This window comes from Vigna unguiculata, chromosome 9, assembly GCF_037176805.1.
Source record: "Vigna unguiculata cultivar grain cowpea cultivar isolate G323 ecotype 2 chromosome 9, ASM3717680v1, whole genome shotgun sequence".
Taxonomy (NCBI): domain Eukaryota; kingdom Viridiplantae; phylum Streptophyta; class Magnoliopsida; order Fabales; family Fabaceae; genus Vigna; species Vigna unguiculata.
This window is the reverse complement of record NC_140800.1, coordinates 364,980-383,492: the sequence shown is the minus strand read 5'-3', so window position 1 is coordinate 383,492 and position 18,513 is coordinate 364,980. Positions and strand designations below refer to the sequence as shown.

At 34.2% G+C, this 18,513-nt stretch overlaps 5 protein-coding genes and 1 non-coding gene across 6 annotated transcripts; 3 read left to right on the top strand and 3 right to left on the bottom strand.

The window, feature by feature from the left end:
* Window positions 1–2,284: 2,284 nt before the first annotated feature.
* LOC114164470 (uncharacterized) lies at window positions 2,285–3,107 on the bottom strand. Its single transcript, XM_085667221.1, has one exon. The coding sequence runs from the start codon at window positions 3,050–3,052 to the stop codon at window positions 2,486–2,488; it is 567 nt and encodes a 188-aa protein (XP_085523347.1). The 5' UTR covers window positions 3,053–3,107; the 3' UTR covers window positions 2,285–2,485.
* A 1,036-nt stretch (window positions 3,108–4,143) lies between these two features.
* Window positions 4,144–5,540, top strand: LOC114162213 (uncharacterized). Its single transcript, XM_028046029.2, has 4 exons — window positions 4,144–4,283; window positions 4,394–4,469; window positions 4,970–5,188; window positions 5,280–5,540. The coding sequence occupies exons 2-4, from the start codon at window positions 4,401–4,403 to the stop codon at window positions 5,331–5,333; spliced, it is 342 nt and encodes a 113-aa protein (XP_027901830.2). The 5' UTR covers window positions 4,144–4,283; window positions 4,394–4,400; the 3' UTR covers window positions 5,334–5,540.
* Window positions 5,541–7,767: 2,227 nt separating this feature from the next.
* On the bottom strand, window positions 7,768–7,839 carry TRNAC-GCA (transfer RNA cysteine (anticodon GCA)). The gene has a single exon. It is a non-coding gene; the product is annotated as a tRNA-Cys (tRNA).
* A 524-nt stretch (window positions 7,840–8,363) lies between these two features.
* LOC114164321 (pyruvate dehydrogenase E1 component subunit alpha-3, chloroplastic-like) lies at window positions 8,364–11,692 on the top strand. The gene is made up of 3 exons (XM_028048955.2): window positions 8,364–8,753; window positions 9,279–10,059; window positions 11,195–11,692. Exons 1-3 carry the CDS (start codon window positions 8,538–8,540, stop codon window positions 11,470–11,472), a joined length of 1,275 nt encoding a protein of 424 aa, XP_027904756.1. The 5' UTR covers window positions 8,364–8,537; the 3' UTR covers window positions 11,473–11,692.
* A 904-nt stretch (window positions 11,693–12,596) lies between these two features.
* On the bottom strand, window positions 12,597–16,512 carry LOC114164605 (conserved oligomeric Golgi complex subunit 4-like). The gene is made up of 3 exons (XM_028049333.2): window positions 15,760–16,512; window positions 14,312–15,278; window positions 12,597–13,552 (listed from the first exon to the last, which is right to left on the bottom strand). Exons 1-3 carry the CDS (start codon window positions 16,386–16,388, stop codon window positions 12,923–12,925), a joined length of 2,226 nt encoding a protein of 741 aa, XP_027905134.1. The 5' UTR covers window positions 16,389–16,512; the 3' UTR covers window positions 12,597–12,922.
* Window positions 16,513–16,728: 216 nt separating this feature from the next.
* Window positions 16,729–18,350, top strand: LOC114164610 (28 kDa ribonucleoprotein, chloroplastic-like). Its single transcript, XM_028049338.2, has 4 exons — window positions 16,729–17,115; window positions 17,347–17,445; window positions 17,549–17,854; window positions 18,028–18,350. The coding sequence occupies exons 1-4, from the start codon at window positions 16,795–16,797 to the stop codon at window positions 18,079–18,081; spliced, it is 780 nt and encodes a 259-aa protein (XP_027905139.2). The 5' UTR covers window positions 16,729–16,794; the 3' UTR covers window positions 18,082–18,350.
* The last annotated feature ends 163 nt before the right edge of the window (window positions 18,351–18,513 follow it).

Genomic DNA, 18,513 nt, shown 5'->3' with positions numbered 1-18,513 from the left:
TTAAAATATTAATTTGTAGTTAAATTTTTAAATTTCAAACTAAAACAAATTCCTTTACTTTTCATTAATGGTGCTAAATGAGCCACCGTAAAGGGTTTTGGTTTCAAGTTTTTTTTGTCATTATACTTCAGTTTTACAATTGACATATATCCAAACAAAATAAAGAAAAAGATGAGAGTTTAAACTTCGGTTGCATATATCCAAACAAAATAAAGAAAAAGATGAGAGTTTAAACTTCGGTTGGTTGATAAGACAACTAAAGCATTAAACGATTACAAAAAATAAAAACAATAAGTTTTGGTCAAACATGAGCACAAATTAAAGTGAGAATAAGAACAAGAAACACCAAGACCAATTTATCAAGACAACAACAATATTATGGCATCCCAAATACAACAGATTAAGACCAACACGAACCTATAATGTTGCAACACCCAAACATAAAAAGATGACAATGGCCATCAAAATACAACGACGACACCAAAACGATAAGAGAAAAAAGTGTTAGGAGAAGGAAGAGAAAAACAATAATGAAAGGAATAGATAAATGAGAAACGAGAAGGAAGATAAATGATAATGTAGAAAAAAACAAACCTCTATAAATACTATAATGGAGGAAAAAGCTAAATTACATGATAGAGAGGAGAAGAATGTAACATTGCTATGTAACAATAACCTTTCACAAATTTATCCTATAGTTTTGGGTAAAGGTTAAATTGAAACCTATACCTGACTGCATGAGTATAGGCTTCAGTTTTTTCAAATAACTGAAGACTATATTCATGTAGTTAGGGTATAAGATTCGGTTTAACCTAGAACCGAAACTTATACTTTAACATCTAAGGTAAAGCTTGTAGAAAACGCAGTGGCATTTTCTTAATTACTTGCACAACTATAGGCTTCAGTTATACTTTGAAAACTAGGGTAAAGCCTTTGAAAAATGTCATCGTGTTTTGAAATGCACCATTTTTTTTCTTGAAATCAAAGGTTATTAGGTGAAGCTAAACCATTTTTTTGGTACTAGTAAGTGACTATGAAGATTTAAGAAAAAAAAATTAGACATTTAGTTGAATCATAAAATATACAATTAAAAGACCAGTTGAAAGGGATGGTGAAAAAGATTGTAAGTTTAACTCCCTCTACTAAGGCTTTAGACATTGACTTGGAGAGATTGTGGGTTTAACTACTCCACTAACCAATTCTAAAAACTAATATTGTCTATCTCAAAATAAAAAAAAATGACATTTCAAATTGATTCTAAGAAATTGGTAGATATTATCTTAAAATCTAAAATGAAAATTAATTTAAAATGATAAAATTTAGAAATAAAAATGCCATTTAACGTTTTAAACTAAGTATATTTTGCACACAATAAATTCAAATTAGAAATAAATAATTGATAACACTTTTTGGATAAATTTTATAAAAATAACCACACACAAATTTTATATATATATATATATATATATATATATAATTACTATTTTGATTATATAGTTTGAATTTTGATTGATTTTGGTTCTAATATTTGTTTTTGGTTCAATCAAGTATGTAATCTTTCGTAAAATCAGAGTTAACATAGATAATCACATGCGGGTTCAAACTCTTTTCTTTTAATCCCTTCTTCTTTCGCTACACAATCCACCAGAAATTGCCTCCTTGAGAAGTTTGACTCCTTGATGTCTAGGATCACAAATCTAAGATCTTCATTTTTGTTGACTACATTTCATCGGAGATGGACACATGAACTTAATTGTAACTTTAAGATTCGTTTCCTAAATTTGTAAATGACGACGCTCACGAAATAGGATTGCATTGTCTCCATATAATAAGAAATGAATTGACTTATAAAAAAAAAATATAAGAACTATATTACCAATTAAGTATTTGATTCGAGTGACACTTGTCCAATTTATGAGATTTAATCATATAAGTTTAACGCATAACAAACTTAATTGAACCAAAAACAAATATTAAAATTATAGCGAATCAAAGCTCAAAATATACAAACTAAAATAGTAATTAAACACACACACATATATATATATATATATATATATATATATATATATATATATATATATATATATAAAACTTTTTTCTAAATAAGTATGACTTTTCCATGTATATAACATAATAATAATTTTTTTTTTGTTGATAAGCCTAAAATCAGTGTATTGGTAGTCTAATGTTATCTTTCTTATTTATTTATTTATTTATTATTATTATTATTATATGCCTGTAATAGATTTAAGGTTTACAGTAATTATTTTAAAAGTGCTAAAAAGAATGATCTTTAAAATTATTCTATATGTAGCCATTAAACTTCAACTTTATATTACATACTCACTAATATGAATAATAGTGTGCAATCATGATCTCAATTAAAAAGAAATATGTGAAAGACCGAAGATTAACCTTGTGATTGTGAAAATCAATTAAACAACAAAAGAGCAAACTTTTAAGCATCTCCAAACCTTGATTTTCAGTCACAGGTGGTTGAGTGATCGGAATTCGGCGCCGACAGCACGCCATTGCCGCACTTTGCCACCGTCCTCAAGCTCTCTACGAACGCCTCCGTCTGTGACTCCTGCGACAGTATCTCCGCCAGCTGTTCCGGGCTTATCGCCAATTTCACCTTCCACACTCCTTTCCTCGAAAACACCTCACCTGTTTCCGACCACATCTTACTGTTGTTGTTGTTATCGTAGGTACACATTCTGTACGGCGTTAAGGTGGCACTGGCGGCGGCGCTGTTCGATAGTTGTCTGGCAATGTTTTTGGTGGATGACAACCTGCAGGAAGGGTCGAGAGGGAGAAGGTAGTAGAGCTCCCCCGCATGAAGCTCCTCGTCGCGGTGGAGCGGCTCCGAGAACAAGTCGCGGCGGCTTCGGAATATTCCGTGGCCGGAAAACTCGTTGGTTATGCAGTCTGCGGTTATGGGGGTGTAGAGCTCCATGATGCCTCCGTTTGGGGTGACGACCTTCACCATCTTATCCTTTTCCGAAACACCTTCACTTGTGGTGATTCCTCTGAACGCACAGTTCCCCATTGATGGATTAACTGACTATGTTTTTCTTGTTTATGTTTTTATGCGAAGATAACTATTAACTACCCGACACATAAAGCATCCAATTCTTTTCTTCTTTCTTTGCGAACCTTTCCGGGTATCTTTCTATGCTTCCTTTGTTTTAATTCAGTGCGCCGGACCCACTTAGTTTGTATTATGAGCAAAGTAAAATTGGATGATTATGGTAATTTTAGTTAATCATTAGAAAATGTTCTTGACCACTATTTGATAATTTATATAAAAATAAAATAGTCTTAATAAAAATTAACTTTTTATATTTAAAAAAAAAAAGAAAAAATAAATAATTATGAAAAGTAGTGTGAAATAATAATAAAAGAAAAATGGTATAAAAAATACTATAGTTGAATGAAAAACCGAAAACTAAAACGTTTAAAGAGGGAACAATGTCTGAAAAGGAGGTGGAGGATATGATGGAGAATAAGAGGCATAGCGTCCAGGTTTAGTAGATGATTGTCAATGGACACCATCATGGGTTCATGGAAAGACTGATAAAGGGGCATGCCTCATCCACTCTTTTATCTTTGTTTTTTTTGTGAACACATGCACAATAAACTGTATGATTTACCCAGCAGTAATAACACGTACAATGCATACAGATTTTAAATTTGGAATAAGAGTATATTTAGAACATATAGATTGTGTGAATACTATATTGTATTATGATGGGTTAATCTTTTCCAACAATATTAATAAACACAGATTATCTAAACAAAATTTATAAGGCATAGATAAAAAATATAACCTTATTGTATTATTTTATTTATAACAATATAGTAGTGATTTTTTTTTTATATAATGTTAAGGTAAAATTAATAATGATAAGACCTCCTCTGTTGTGACAAATTTTTACGTACGTTTGTTAATTCAAAAATACTATGTAACATATGCCGGTGAAATCTAATTTATAATTTGAGATGATGTATATATGATTACAACAAATTATAATCCTTAGATTAGACATCATACGGTGCACCAAATACCATAACAGAAAAGAAAAAGGATTAAAAAAAACGAAGATACAGAAACGTAACGAAGAAAATGAAATTGGGCCAGTGATTAATAGATGGGCTAGAAGTCAATAGGCCCATGAACTGGTTTATAAACTTTTAAACCTAGAAACCCTGCAATCGTATTTCAGTAGCGGCTGCAGCAGAGAAGCAGATTTCTTGTTTCTGATTTGTTATCTTTGAAGGTACTAGTTTTGCTGTTTTACTTTTGACGATTCTGTTTCAGTGTTTAGCATTTGTTATTTGTGACTGTGTTGTTTTGATTTGCTTTCTTGTACAATTGTCTGTGTTGCAGTGTGTAAATGTCGGTCGGGGAAACTGCTTGTTCGTACGCATCTCTCATCCTCCACGATGAAGGAATCGCTGTCACTGTATCCTTTTATGTTCCGATGAGTTGTGAGTAATGTTGTAAGCAATTTATTTTACTTATTTCACTTTTTTTTATTGATGGATTGAGTAATTGGGATTAAAAAAAAACAGAAGTTATTTTTCGGAAGAAGGTTTAGGGTTCGTATCATGATTCTGTTAACTTACTCTTGACGAGTAATGTAGGTTTAATTTAACCCGTGTTTTAAAGTAGGAATTCGTGTAGAAACAATTTAAACACGGATAAAAGTGGCGATGGATTATGTTATGTTGCAGCAATTTCGTTTTCTTTTTTGGCTTGGATATCGAATCAATTTAAGTACTTGGACACTCGTGAACAGAAGTTTTTTTTAGGAGGAAAGTAGTTAAGAGGATTATGTTAACATTATTTTGTTTTAATTTAATAACGGTGATCGTTAGGATAATTGGGTACATAATCTATTTCGTGTTTAATCACAAATGAATATGCTTGGATATGTTGTGTTGTTCCTTAATTCATAAATAGGCCGACAATATTGCCACTTTGTTGAAAACTGCGAAGGTTAAAGTCGAATCTTACTGGCCTGCCTTGTTTGCTAAACTTGCCGAGAAGAAAAATCTTGGCGATTTGATTGCAAATGCTGCAGGCGGTGGTGGGGCACCAGCTGCTGTTGCAGCTGCCCCAGTTGCTGCCGCAGGTGGAGGTGCCGCTGCCCCCGCCCCTGCCGCTGAGGAGAAAAAGAAGGTAACCCTTGTGAAATTATTGATGCTGCAATTTTTTTGTGATCTTCTAATTGTGTATGGTCGTCTAATTTGTATCTTTTACAATTTTGTAGGAAGAACCTGAAGAAGAGAGTGATGATGATATGGGATTCGGCTTGTTCGATTAGGGGCTTTTTCACTATCATCTTGTCATTTTTTGTGGTTCTTTAACTGTTAGGTTATGTTATACATATTTTTGGTTTTCTTTTTTGTGCTAATTATTTATGTTTGTATACGACTTGATTTTGTAGTACTGTGAACTTAGCAATCGGGGTTTATGTTCATTTGAGAATTCTTATCGGAGAAATGTTTATCATGAATTGTTGTGTTGCCCATTTATTTGCCTCTATTGTTGTCTTGTTCCACTTTGTTTTTGTCTCTGACTCCATACTTCCCACATTGGATCTGTTTGCATGTTGTTTTGGTTCAAGTTTGTTGCACTAAAATGTAGTTCTGATTTCTCAAACAACACCCAGCTTGATCAATATTAAACCAACGATCTTTATCTATGTTCATTTGAATCGTTGAGATGATTTGTGTATTGAATCTGTTTTAGTGAAGATCTGTGGACGAATAATTTTTGTATTAAACTACCTAATCGCATGTTACAAGGGGTTTAGCGTCAGATTCCGGTTTTGGGCTTTTCATGTTTGCACCAAAGTTTAGAGGGGAAGTAAGTCTGGTAATTGTCTGGCTTTATTGTTTATTGATGATTAAATGTCTGGTAATTGTAATTACGTAATTTTCTGTTTACGATAATTAGGAATAATAAAGCCAGTTTCCTATTAGAATTAAGGTATATTAAATGTATAATGTTGGTTCTTTTTCGGTAAAGAAAACAATAAATGTAATTCAAACCATGGGACACAAGTAATTCTATTATTTGATTTGAGTTGTTTTTTCAACTTATAACGATTATTTTAAAACAATCTGTTGAAACATTTTTTAGACTCAATGTTTCATGGTACTTATGTATACTTTTGTCTAAAATTTGTCAATGTTACAGTATATATTTTTAATTCAAAATAACTTTGAGTAATTTATAAGCGAGAAAAATATTTTTAAATATTTTTAAGTCGATAGCAGTGTTTTCTTGCTGCTTTTTTTTGCTGTTTTTCTTGATGTAAAAAGAAATCAAGGTTTGTTGGTTTTTATGGTGACTAAATGTGATGTAGGTTCAAAATAATTTTCACTCACAAATTTTTTTATAACTTAATGGTTAGATATTTTAATCATGACCCAACATTTTTTTGTCCCAAGTGAACAGTAAGGGGATGTAAAATAGTTATTATTAAAACTAATTTCTTAATTTCTTAATAACTAATTTTAAAAATGACTAGACATTTGCATGTCTTTATTTTGGCTTATGATCATTCGACTTATCATTAATTTTGTCTAATAATTTATAATTTATATCAGTATGTATATCTATGAATGAAAGATTAATGACATTTATAGGTAATTTCTTGTATGTAAAATAAGAAAAATTTAATTGAATTTTATTTAAGTTTCATAAGTTTAAATTTTATAATATATATTTGTGTGATTAGGTTTTGTTTCAATAAACACTATCATAAATATTTATAGAGAATAAGATGAGATAAACAATTTTTTAAAGTCAATAAATTTATACCTAAGTTAATTGGTATAAACAATCTTAGATCGGTGTCTTTTGAACTTTAGTTGTTTTTTTAATATACTTTAAATGTCTATAAATAAATTACATTTAATATTTGTTCAATTTTTAAATTACAAAATTTTCTTCCGCCCATATTGTTTTACTACTAAATATTTGTGCTATGCTTATTTTGTCAAAAGATTACAACTCTGTCGAAATTAAAAATCAGACATGTCATGGCTAAGTGATCATATATTTTTAGTAATGCTTTAAATAGGTTCAATATATACAACTTCAATAATGTTTTTAAATTAGGGAAACATGATTAAGAAACTAATTTGATGTTTAAAGTTTTATTTTGTGCCGGTGGCGGAGACGGCGGAAACAACAAGAGCAACTGTGACGACGACGAAAAATATTGTATATGGAATTATCAGAAAACCTATCTCTAGATATCATGTAAAAATAATAAAAAATTAGATATTCCTTTATGTACAACATACATAATAATATATTTATAACAAAAAATAATATAGAAAAATATAATAAATACGCATAAATATATACTGTGACTAATAATATGTAACACTTCGAATTTTCTGAGAAATAGATAATACCTATGATTTACACTTCGAATTTTCTTTTTCAGAAAACTTATTCTATGCTAAAATTATGCTATCACTTCCAATCTTTCTGCTAAATGAGTCACTTTTGACAAATTATACTGAATTTTGAAAATAATAAAAAAATAAGTTATATTTAAAGATAAAAAGCTGAGCTGTTGTTATTGAAAACTCATAACAATATCTTTAATATACTAGTTTCAGACCACTTGTAAAATTTTTTTCTTGGAATATAACATCGGAGGTTATTTAAAAAATACGGCATTTTTAAAGCAACTCTAATTACAAAAATGTAAACTTAAAACAAGAAAAAGAAAATAGAGGGCCCAACCGGGTTCGAACCGGTGACCTCTTGATCTGCAGTCAAATGCTCTACCACTGAGCTATGGACCCTTTTTGACATGTAGAGAGCAAAGAAAATAGAATTATTGTTTAACATGAGATAGAATTTTAAAAACCTTTTAATTACGATATCATGATCACGATTTATTAGCCTAGGTGAGAAAATATACAAACTCAGGTGAAAATTGAACCTTTGGTTGTGTTGAAGTGAAAAATTTTGTCTCAACCATCCACGTAATGTTGATAATGAATGGTTTATTAGGTGCGATTTTGTAAGAGCAAAGTGAGATAAAAATTATGTTTCATTTGAATTAGTTGAACAATAATGTGAAGATAGACAAACATTTCATATTCAAATTTGCATCTATTCAACATCATTCATAATAATTTTTATTTTAAAATATAAAATAATTTAGGAAGAATCATTATCAAATTAAAAGTATTATTTTTGTATTAGGTGTCTCGTAAGGGTAGAAAAATTTAAAGGCATTGATGTAAAATTTTCCTAATTTGGATACGAGAAAAGAAGAGTAAGTATTAGTAGGAAAAGTTAGTTGCGTATAGGTGGCTTCCCTCTCCGTGATGTGTGATTGAATGTGTTATGTGTTGTGAATGTGTATTTTGATGACTTCGTCTTTCTTGTGTTCTGCTGTGTCAGTCCTTTTTTCTCTGCTCTCTTTTGCATTTCCTCAAACACATTAACCTCTTTCTTTTTCTCATTCGCATCTCCCCATACCATAATATTAACAATGTCTCTCTCCGCTCCCAAGTTTGCGCACCCTCTTCCTCTCCATCACAGATCCAATGGCAGCCCCATGTCTTTCCACTCGTTCACTCCCTTCCTTGGATCCACTCAGAAGCTTCGTTTCATCACCTCCGTTAAGCTCAATGCTCGCTCTAATTCCACTGTTGTCTCTGTCTCCGATGCTGTCAAGAGCAAGAATCCCAAATCAGCCACAAATCTGGTAACTCTTTTACCGTTTTGTTTTTCGTATCAAATATCAATAATCCACCCCTTTGGGTAGAAGAGATTTTAATTTGTTCAGCATCCTGCATAATGGGTTTCTGAAAATTAAATAAAAAAGGTATCTTTCCACTTAATTCAACCTACCTGATTGGTTTTTGTAAATAGTGTAACCACGAACCGTATAGAGAGTTTTTGCACTGTCCATCAATTAGAAATTGTTACAATACTTACCTTAAAAGTTATGCATGAGATTTTGATTTGATGACATGTATAAAGAATGTTACACTTATGCTACGTAGAGATTAAACTCTTGTTTTATAAGTTTCATGGTTCAATATTTTATTTCAAATGTTGTAGATATTTCACAATTTGATGGCATAGGTTTTGTATTAACTGTAAGGAGAGAAGAGATCTTCTTATGCGAGCTATATCCTACTAGCTTCTGAATCCTGGAAGATATGTTTTTGTTATTTGGAAAGGGCTGTTTGAGATTATTGTTTTTTGTTTGTATTTGTGTGTGCAGCTTATTACTAAAGAGGAGGGCTTGGTGCTCTACGAAGACATGATATTAGGCAGGTTCTTTGAAGACATGTGTGCCCAGATGTATTATAGAGGCAAAATGTTTGGCTTTGTTCACTTGTACAATGGCCAAGAAGCTGTGTCAACTGGCTTCATCAAGCTTCTCAAGAAAGAAGACTCGGTGGTGAGTACGTACAGGGACCATGTTCATTCATTGAGTAAGGGGGTCCCGGCGCGTGCTGTAATGAGTGAGCTCTTTGGGAAGGCCACGGGATGCTCCCGAGGTCAAGGTGGATCTATGCATATGTTCTCAAAGGAACATAATGTGATTGGTGGGTTTGCTTTCATTGCTGAAGGAATCCCTATTGCCACTGGGGCAGCATTTTCCAGCAAGTATAGAAGGGAGGTTTTGAAAGAGGCTGATTGTGATCACGTGACATTGGCATTTTTTGGAGATGGAACATGTAACAATGGACAGTTCTACGAATGCTTAAACATGGCAGCTTTATGGAAATTGCCTATTGTGTTTGTGGTGGAAAATAATCTGTGGGCTATTGGGATGTCACATCTCAGGTCAACTTCAGATCCTCAAATATGGAAGAAAGGGCCGGCATTTGGAATGCCTGGGGTTCATGTTGATGGGATGGACGTTTTGAAGGTCAGGGAGGTGGCAAAGGAAGCTATTGGAAGAGCCAGACGAGGAGAGGGACCAACTTTAGTAGAATGTGAGACCTATAGATTTAGAGGACATTCATTGGCCGATCCGGATGAGCTTCGTGACCCTGGTGAGGTTTATGTTATGCTTTCTTCTCTTAGAATGTACTTCAAATATGCTGTTAATTTTTTAGTAAATTATGTTGCATTTCCCTTGCACTTTTGTTGGTATCTTCAATGGTATTGTATATAATACTTGTACATTTATTCTGCTGTATGGTTTCTGTGCATTATCTATGTAGTTTAGTTTTAGGAGCACTTTTCTCTTGTGTTAGATGTTGGGCATGCAATTGATAATGGATTTGGATCACTGACAACCTTCTATGTTAAAGAAATTGAACTTTTAGTCGTGCACTCTAAACATGTTAATTGTGTAAAGATGCAACACTTGCTAGATTGAATTTTAAATATGTATAACTACATTAGAATCTTAACAATCATGCCAATATAATAGCGACACCATGTTTTGACTAGTAATTGTAGATTCCTCTTGCCTAAACTACAAATTTCTTATGCTCAAGCTATTATCCTCAGATTTGGAATAATGCAGGAAGAAAACTGGCTGAGAGTTGGTTCACTATGAGACATATTCATCCTTTAGCTGTACTTATACTACACTTTATTGATTTGTCTTTTCGAAAAGTAACTTCTCTTATCATTTTGATGGCAAATGCAAAACATCATGGTGCTTGATCTACATTCCTGTTGAATTATGGAAATGTAGTTTGATTAATATTTATAAACAATTTTTATAAACTGAAGTTGTGGATGCTTTTCCGATAGTTTGGTAATGTTTTAGGAAGGTATTTTTTCTTGTCAATGTGTTAAATAATGAGTTCATTTAATTGTGTTGACATAATTCAGATTACCCTGTGGTAATAGTTGCTCTTAATTACTATGTTAGCTGATTAAAGTAGCATGTTTTTTTCTTTTTGAAATGTCCTACTAAATCTTCTGGTCTTGGTTTAGTCTTTGTTTTCTATGCATATTTAGTTGTTATTCTTACAACAATAGTGTCACGTGATCCATGTAACCAACCTAACTAGTGGGGTAAGGTTTTGTTGTTGTTTTTATTCTTGTGGCAATAATATTCATGCCATGATCAAAATGAGCACATCTCTCCGTAGTTTTCGTTGTCTTCTATTTGTGTTGTGTTTGCCAAGTTCATCATAATTGTTCACCATTCATCTGTATGTGCTTTGGCAGCTGAGAAGGCACATTATGCTGATAGGGATCCCATCTCTGCGTTGAAGAAATACTTGTTCAAGAACAAATTAGCCAGTGAACAAGAGTTGAAGGCCATAGAGAAGAAGATTGAAGAGGTTGTTGAGGAGGCAGTTGTTTTTGCAGATGAGAGCCCTCATCCACCACGCAGCCAGCTTCTGGAGAATGTCTTTGCTGATCCCAAAGGTTTTGGAATTGGACCTGATGGCAAGTACAGATGCGAGGACCCAAAATTCACAGAAGGCACTGCTCATGTCTAATGTTTTTAAGTTTGACATGTATCTGCTTGGAGTTTTCAGTTTTAGATTCATGTTCTTATTCTTATACTTTCTAGAAATCAAACATTACGGTCAAAATGCCCTTCATAAAATATAAAGAGGATTTGTTCTTTAGGTTGAAGTTTTATTTTTTCATTTCCTTATATTTGTTAGTATTCTCAGAACTAGTGTCAACAATGACAATTTCCAGTCATTTCTTTTATTTGTCAGTTATTGCAATTATACCAGCCATCTACTCCTCTAGTGGATTCCTATAATTTTTTCAATGAGTATCTTCTAGTGGAACATGAATTCCATATCCACGCGGTGTCCTCCTCATGGTATAGTCATGATTTATCCTGAACTCAGTTTCATATGATTGAGACAAAGCAAATTTGGTTAATGGTTGATATAATGTATTTTACTCTAATGTTGAATATTGGATTGAATTTGTTTAAGATATTTTTGCACAGTAGTCAAGTATTTTAAATTTTGACTTGAAATTACTTAAATAAGTAATATGGTTCAATACAATTTTAATTTACTAAAATAGTTATAATTGTATATCCTTTAAACTTAACTAAGATCTTAATCTTGAAAAATTTTCAATTTGTATTTATGATTTTAACTTTTAACTAGAGCAATTTCTTCAAATATAAACTTAATTTTGATTCTATGACAATTATTGAAGGAGTTTATCTTGTGGACTTCGTTTTGTAGTGGACTTAATTAGGTGATTAAGGGTATCTTTGGCATCATGGGATATCATTGAAGTTAATTATTTAACCATGGTATTATTAAATAACTCATATAACAGGAAAAAAAAAGGAGAAGCTAGAAAACTATCCTTATTGGAGACTTGAATCATAAATTAAAATAAAAAATAAAAAATACAGATTTACAAGTAATGACATTCCAAACTAGAGTGTTAATTTTTGATATCTACACAGGTTTCTAACAGGTAACATATCTGATGTGATTACAGAAGTGCGTAAAGTGATACTTTGGACTTTGCCAGCATCATTGTTTAAATAACAATTAGTTATTCAAATAAATGCAACATTCGTATATTCGGCAACGAAACGCAAGAAAAAGTTGTCAGGAAGTGAAATATTTAATGAACGAAATTTACTAAACACGCATGAACTATGTCTCACATTGATTTACAAAAAAAATATACAAAAATTCAAAATTGGAAAGTGGATATTCAAGAACAGAGACCATTTTACACTATACAAGTAATATCTTGGTCTCTCGAGCGGCAAATCAGAATACTCGGTGCTTATTCTTTTGCCTTTGAAGCTAACAATGTGAGTCGTATAATGAAACTGTAAGTTAACTCACCAAACACCAAAAAACCAAAAGTAGCAAGAATGAAGCTGTAATACTTATCAGATGAAAAATTAAAGTAGAAAAAAGAGAAAAGAATGTGAAGAGACCGTATAAACCGATACTACAACTTCACAGCAGCTATTGCTTCTGGTTTAAAATCAACCCGCAGACCCAATACACGCCTAACTTCTGCTGGAGTTAATCTCCAGGTCATAGGTCCAGAGTTCTCACCCCAGAAATCTAGAATCTCAGAAACCTTCTCAAAATTTAGAATTGTTGCCATTTGAGTAAGACGTGCAAACTTGTCCCTAACAGTTCTCGATGTCATGACACTGAAATGACTCACCAAAGCTCTAGCATCTCGGTCAAGTTGAAGACCACCTAGCTGACTAAATCTTTTTTGCATCATAATAACTTCTAGCCTTTTCACAACGAAGTCAATAATCAAATGAACAAACGTGTCATAATTGTTCGCTGTCATCAGTGGCTGCAGCCATGCCACATTCGTCTCAACAGCATGGAGAAGTCTCTGAACCCATGGATCATTCACCTCATTATTTGCATACTCAGCCTCCGAAAGCTCATAGCTAATTGTTCCAACGCTGTCTAATACTGGTCTTATTCGAGGTGTAATGGTTGACACAAGTTGTTCTATGCCAGCAGTCAAAGCTTGCTTGAAAGCATTGCTGCTGTCAGCCAACTCAGTCAAACAAGATTTTACCTTTTCTCGATCAGCTAGTGCAGGAAACACCTGCATGAAGTTATTCAGTCCGTTAAATCTGCAACTTTAAACTTGTATATTATATAGGCAAAGCAAAAATACATAAAATAAAGAATCACCTATAAATTATAAACCAGCAAAGGACAAATTGACATAGCGCTGTATAAATTGAGAAACAGTTCTTAAAAATAAATCATTTTTCTAATCAATCATTTCAATATTAATGTTAACAGAAGGATTGCTATAAATTTGACCATGTACTCATCACAACATTCAAGGGAAACCGATGTACATAGTTCATTGGGCGAAATCATTGCTACAATTTCTGAATTTTTCAATCATGCTTCAAGTGCATCCTTCTAATCAATTGTCTCCATATTTATGTTACAGAGAGGATTACTACAAATTAGACTGTGTATTCCTCAACACTAACGACAGGAACATCCTCAATCTGTGGTTTTGAAGTTGCAAAAATGTCAATCTCGAAACTGGTTTATCCTATACTGCTGTCTTTATAACTTTATCCAATATTTGTAAATATCACATAAAACTTTAAATCATGTTACAGCAATTCAAAACTACACCTTGCACAAATTAAATGACACAAACTGCACACATTTTGTGAATAATCCCTAACCTAGGAACCTAAAATTACCTTATAATGGGACTTCAGGCACATAATGCATAAGGCAAGGGTGTGCCAACTATACTAACAGCTGATAATTCAAAATTTAATGAATTTCATCAGTGATATACAATTATAAGGTACTAAATATATACAACACTCACCTCAGCACACTGTTCTTCAATTTCATGTTTTAGCTTCAGAACATACTCACTGCTAACATCCATATTATTCAAAGCTGTTGCAATTTCTGTCCCTGTCTTTTGGACACCGACACCACCAAAGAACAACTTTGCACCAAGGTTTGGCTCTCTTAGTTTTTGCTGCAAGGCTTCACTATATTCATTACTGAGTAAACTGCTGGCACCACTCAAAACGGCAACAACAGAACTGATATTGGAAGTGGATATTGCCCTCCGCAGGCAACTCTGCAATACATAAAATACATCATCCACCATAGAAGTGGTAAGGCTGTCAGGCTCGTGTTCATCGATCCTTATTGCTTTTCTGACGTTCTCCAACATGAAATATCCCTCCAAAATCACATAAAATCCGGTTAAATCTTGTGCAACCTTACTGAAACTGCCACTACGGAAAGCTCTGGTGGCACGAGGAAGCAACTCAGGGTCAACAGAAGTAAGCCCTTTGATCTTTGAAATCATGAATTCGGTGTAATCCTCACCAAGTTGCATAAGGGAGAGAATCTCTTCCAAATATAACTCGACCTCTCGTGGGTCAGGACCCTCGGGACCTCCTCCAACAGCAAGTAAATTGGTGTTGTGCGCATTTATCTCAGAGGACAACTTAGCCAACTTCCTATACTCCATATACTTGTTCAAAATCACAGAACTGCGAGAATCACACTCCTCCTGAAGCTCACAGATGGCATACACAATACCATCCTCCCCACAAAGACCACTCAAGATCTCGCTATTCTCCTCAACCGCCATCACAATGTCCTTAAACAAATTGGTCAGACAACCAACAAAATTGACATTACGCTGATCCATTGTCTCCACCAACTGATCAAACTCCATTCTTGACCTCATTGCAATCACTTTCTTCAAGTACCCAACATACAACTGCAACCCCTCCTCCTCTACACCCAGCGGGGTGAAGAGCCGAATGAACCTGAGCAATGATGGGTCAAGGTTCAGGCATTGTGGCACAAGTTTTTTTCTTAACTTTAACATAATATCAAGTTCAATTTCTATGCACTCATTGCAAAAACTAAATGTACACATTATTATCCCAACAGAAAAGTCATGGTATGAGTCAGTATTACATTAACAAATGTGAACTTGGACAAACTCATCAAATATAACAATTTGGAATTGGATGACAGGATTCCAGTAAAAAATTTATGCATATACAGTTTGCTCTTATCTGTAATATATATGTATATGCATTACTCCTATAATTTAAGATATAGTAGAATTTTTTTTTTATATATGTATATGCATTCCAGCCAAAAATTTATGCATATACAGTTTGCTTTTATCTGTAATATATATGTATATGCATTACTCCCATAATTTAAGATATAGTAGAAAAACAGAATCTAAAATACTATTGTTCCCGCAACTTAAAATTTGTAGATCCGTGACTGAACCTGAGAATGGCAGGGTGGTCGCGCTCATCCACTGCGGCAGAGAGCTTCTTCCTTACAATTCCCTCCAACTGCTTCTTCGCTGCTAACAAGCGATCCCTCTGAAGCTGATCGGAGCCGGAATCCTTGTACTGCGCGTCAATTTGGAGGAAGGTCTGGACGTAGCGCGCGGCGGACTCATAGTCCTCTGCCTCGAGGGCACGGTGGACGCCTTCGAGGGAGTTGGCGCGCTCCACAATGGCGTCGATGCGGAGGAGCGTGTTGCGGACGCGCGACTGCGCCAGGTCAAGCTCGCGGACCTTGAGGCTGACCTGGTCAGCGAGGTCAGAGGTGGAAGCCACGTTAGAGAGCATGTAGTCGGCGTCGGAGTTGACGATGTCAAGGATATCGGAGGAGCGCTGGAGCTGGAGGAGGTGACGGTCGAGGTCAGTGCGCTGCGAGAGAAGCTCGTCGAGTTCGACATCGACGGCTCTCTGGTGAGCGATGCACTCATGGAGGAGGCGCGTCATGGCTCCGACGTCGGTGAGTGCACGGACGTATTCGACGGCCTCCGCCGTGCCGAAATGAATTGAGCCACCGAGGGTTTCTTCGTCCGCTACATTATTCCCGTTGACCTCAGGCGTAGTCCCCATCTTTCTCACACCATCAATTGCCCAACCTACAGTCACATTCCCCTTCAGATCAGATCCGAAGTATAACTACAACAACACACAGAGTTTATTATCTAACTCTTAATTATTATTACACTCTTTTCTTAATTATGGAACCCATGTTTTATGTAAGAACTTATTTTCTCATGAAATATTTAACTTTATGCTTGTTGTAAAAATATTTATTTTATAAAATTTTCCCTTTAAAATTCATCATTTTTAAAATATTCTTTAATTATTATTAGTTTTTTCAATGATATTTTAATAAAAGTAATGTTTTAGAAAAAAAAAACAAGTGTATTTGGGGGTTAAATGGATTGGGTGTGACTTAAAAAAAACACAGCACATTTCTCCTCAACTCAGAGCAGAGCACAGAGAGAGGCTCAACATGGCACCTAATGCCACTTTCTTGCTCTCTTTAACATCTTCCTCCTTACCCATATCTTTATTCAACCACAATCTTCATACCCAATTCAGATCTTCTCACAAACTATTCGTTTCCTTTTCCAAGGCTCCGACTTTCTCCTTCACCGCCTCGGCGGCCACGGTGGATAAAGCAAGGGTCGTTCACGGAGGAGAAAACGCGGAGAAAGAAACGTTCAGGCAACCAAGACCAACCGAAGTCTACATCTGCAACCTTCCAAGAAGCTGTGACGTACAGCATCTACTTCATTTGTTCAACCCTCATGGAACCGTACTCTCTGCTCAGGTTTTTTATGGCTTCTTTCACTTGTTCCTTCTTCTCTTCTCACTAAATTATTCATTTTTTTTTTAAAAATCAGAGGTTGTAATCTTCTTAGCTCTAGTTATTATCTTCATTTTCATTATTAACTAGCTAGTTCAGCTGCAGATATGTTTTCACTTTTCATCGTTATGATCTGAATCAGCAATGGTGGAAATGATGACAAGGTACTGTGTTGATGGGTGACTGCACTTGCAGGTTTCCCGCAGTGAGACTGGTGAGAGTAGAGGGAGTGCTTATGTCACAATGGCATCTATTGACTCAGCAAAAAGGGCAATCGAGGCATTGGATGCATCGGTTCGTGAGTGTGAAACTCGCTCAACGTATCTATTTCGTTAATGTGTTCTGGCTGTTTGTTTGATCTGAAAATGTGTTTTTGGTTCCTTTTTCACAACTGAAGGATGTTGGTGGGCGCGAAGTGCTGGTTAGATTTTCAGCTGAGATGAATCCCAAGAGGAGGAATCTTGATACAATGAATTCGTTACCCATGAGAACTATATACTATGAAGGTCCTCATAAGTTGTATGTTGGGAATCTTTCCAAGTTTACCATGCCTGAAGACCTGAGGCAGCTTTTTGGTAGATTTGGTAACGTGACTAGTGTAAGGGTGTTGCAAGATACGAGACAAGGGAAACAAAGGGTCTATGCGTTTGTCTCCTATCTTTCAGAGAGAGAACGGAATGCTGCACTATCTCTCAATGGAACGGTATATATATATATATATATATATATATATATATATATATATATATATATATATATATATATATATATATATATATATATATACATATGTATTCTACCTCTGCTACTTTTCATTGTTGTGCTTTTTCTTCATGAGCTAGTAGTGTCTGATACCTGGTCTGGTCTTTCTTGCAGGTGCTTTGTGGTCGAATACTTGTGATTAGAGAGCGTGTAAAGAGAGAGGAATAAGATTTGACAGGATATTCAGATTTTGCATAGTGTAGTTGCAATTTTGATTGTTTGGGAGGAACTTTAGAGGTAGAGTATGTCAGCAAGTGGAGTAGATCTACTGTGATAAGTCCATCAAAATCTAGATTAATTCCTTGTATTTAAAATTCCAATCTGCAATATCTCTGTATATTTGATAGTTGAAAACATTATTTTTGAGTGAAAAAGTATTCAACTTAAGATCAAGAAATAGAATGACAGACCTCATAAGAAACTTCAGTTTATTTTCATTAGCAGTGATGCAGGTCTGGTTGTTTTTCTGTCTCTATAGTTCAGCTGTAAGATAATTCTGGGCTTTATGTTTTAAACTTACAATGTGTTTGCGAATTAGTCAGTCACAATTTTTTTATGAAAACGTGTGAAACTGTATGAGGAATCGATATTTAAAATTTG

What these genes read in the sequence shown, in the direction of transcription:
- LOC114164470 (XM_085667221.1), bottom strand. Translation starts at nt 3,052, where the DNA reads ATGGGGAACTGTGCGTTCAGAGGAATCACCACAAGTGAAGGTGTTTCG.
- LOC114164605 (XM_028049333.2), bottom strand. Translation starts at nt 16,388, where the DNA reads ATGGGGACTACGCCTGAGGTCAACGGGAATAATGTAGCGGACGAAGAA. An exon ending in GACCACCCTGCCATTCTCAG is followed by an intron (nt 15,279 to 15,759) that starts GTTCAGTCACGG and finishes ATCATTGCTCAG; the next exon opens with GTTCATTCGGCTCTTCACCC. An exon ending in TTGAAGAACAGTGTGCTGAG is followed by an intron (nt 13,553 to 14,311) that starts GTGAGTGTTGTA and finishes AACTTCATGCAG; the next exon opens with GTGTTTCCTGCACTAGCTGA.
- LOC114164610 (XM_028049338.2), top strand. Translation starts at nt 16,795, where the DNA reads ATGGCACCTAATGCCACTTTCTTGCTCTCTTTAACATCTTCCTCCTTA. An exon ending in GAACCGTACTCTCTGCTCAG is followed by an intron (nt 17,116 to 17,346) that starts GTTTTTTATGGC and finishes CTGCACTTGCAG; the next exon opens with GTTTCCCGCAGTGAGACTGG. An exon ending in CACTATCTCTCAATGGAACG is followed by an intron (nt 17,855 to 18,027) that starts GTATATATATAT and finishes TCTTTCTTGCAG; the next exon opens with GTGCTTTGTGGTCGAATACT.
- LOC114164321 (XM_028048955.2), top strand. Translation starts at nt 8,538, where the DNA reads ATGTCTCTCTCCGCTCCCAAGTTTGCGCACCCTCTTCCTCTCCATCAC. An exon ending in CCAAATCAGCCACAAATCTG is followed by an intron (nt 8,754 to 9,278) that starts GTAACTCTTTTA and finishes TTGTGTGTGCAG; the next exon opens with CTTATTACTAAAGAGGAGGG. An exon ending in GGATGAGCTTCGTGACCCTG is followed by an intron (nt 10,060 to 11,194) that starts GTGAGGTTTATG and finishes GTGCTTTGGCAG; the next exon opens with CTGAGAAGGCACATTATGCT.
- LOC114162213 (XM_028046029.2), top strand. Translation starts at nt 4,401, where the DNA reads ATGTCGGTCGGGGAAACTGCTTGTTCGTACGCATCTCTCATCCTCCAC. An exon ending in ATGAAGGAATCGCTGTCACT is followed by an intron (nt 4,470 to 4,969) that starts GTATCCTTTTAT and finishes ATTCATAAATAG; the next exon opens with GCCGACAATATTGCCACTTT. An exon ending in CCGCTGAGGAGAAAAAGAAG is followed by an intron (nt 5,189 to 5,279) that starts GTAACCCTTGTG and finishes ACAATTTTGTAG; the next exon opens with GAAGAACCTGAAGAAGAGAG.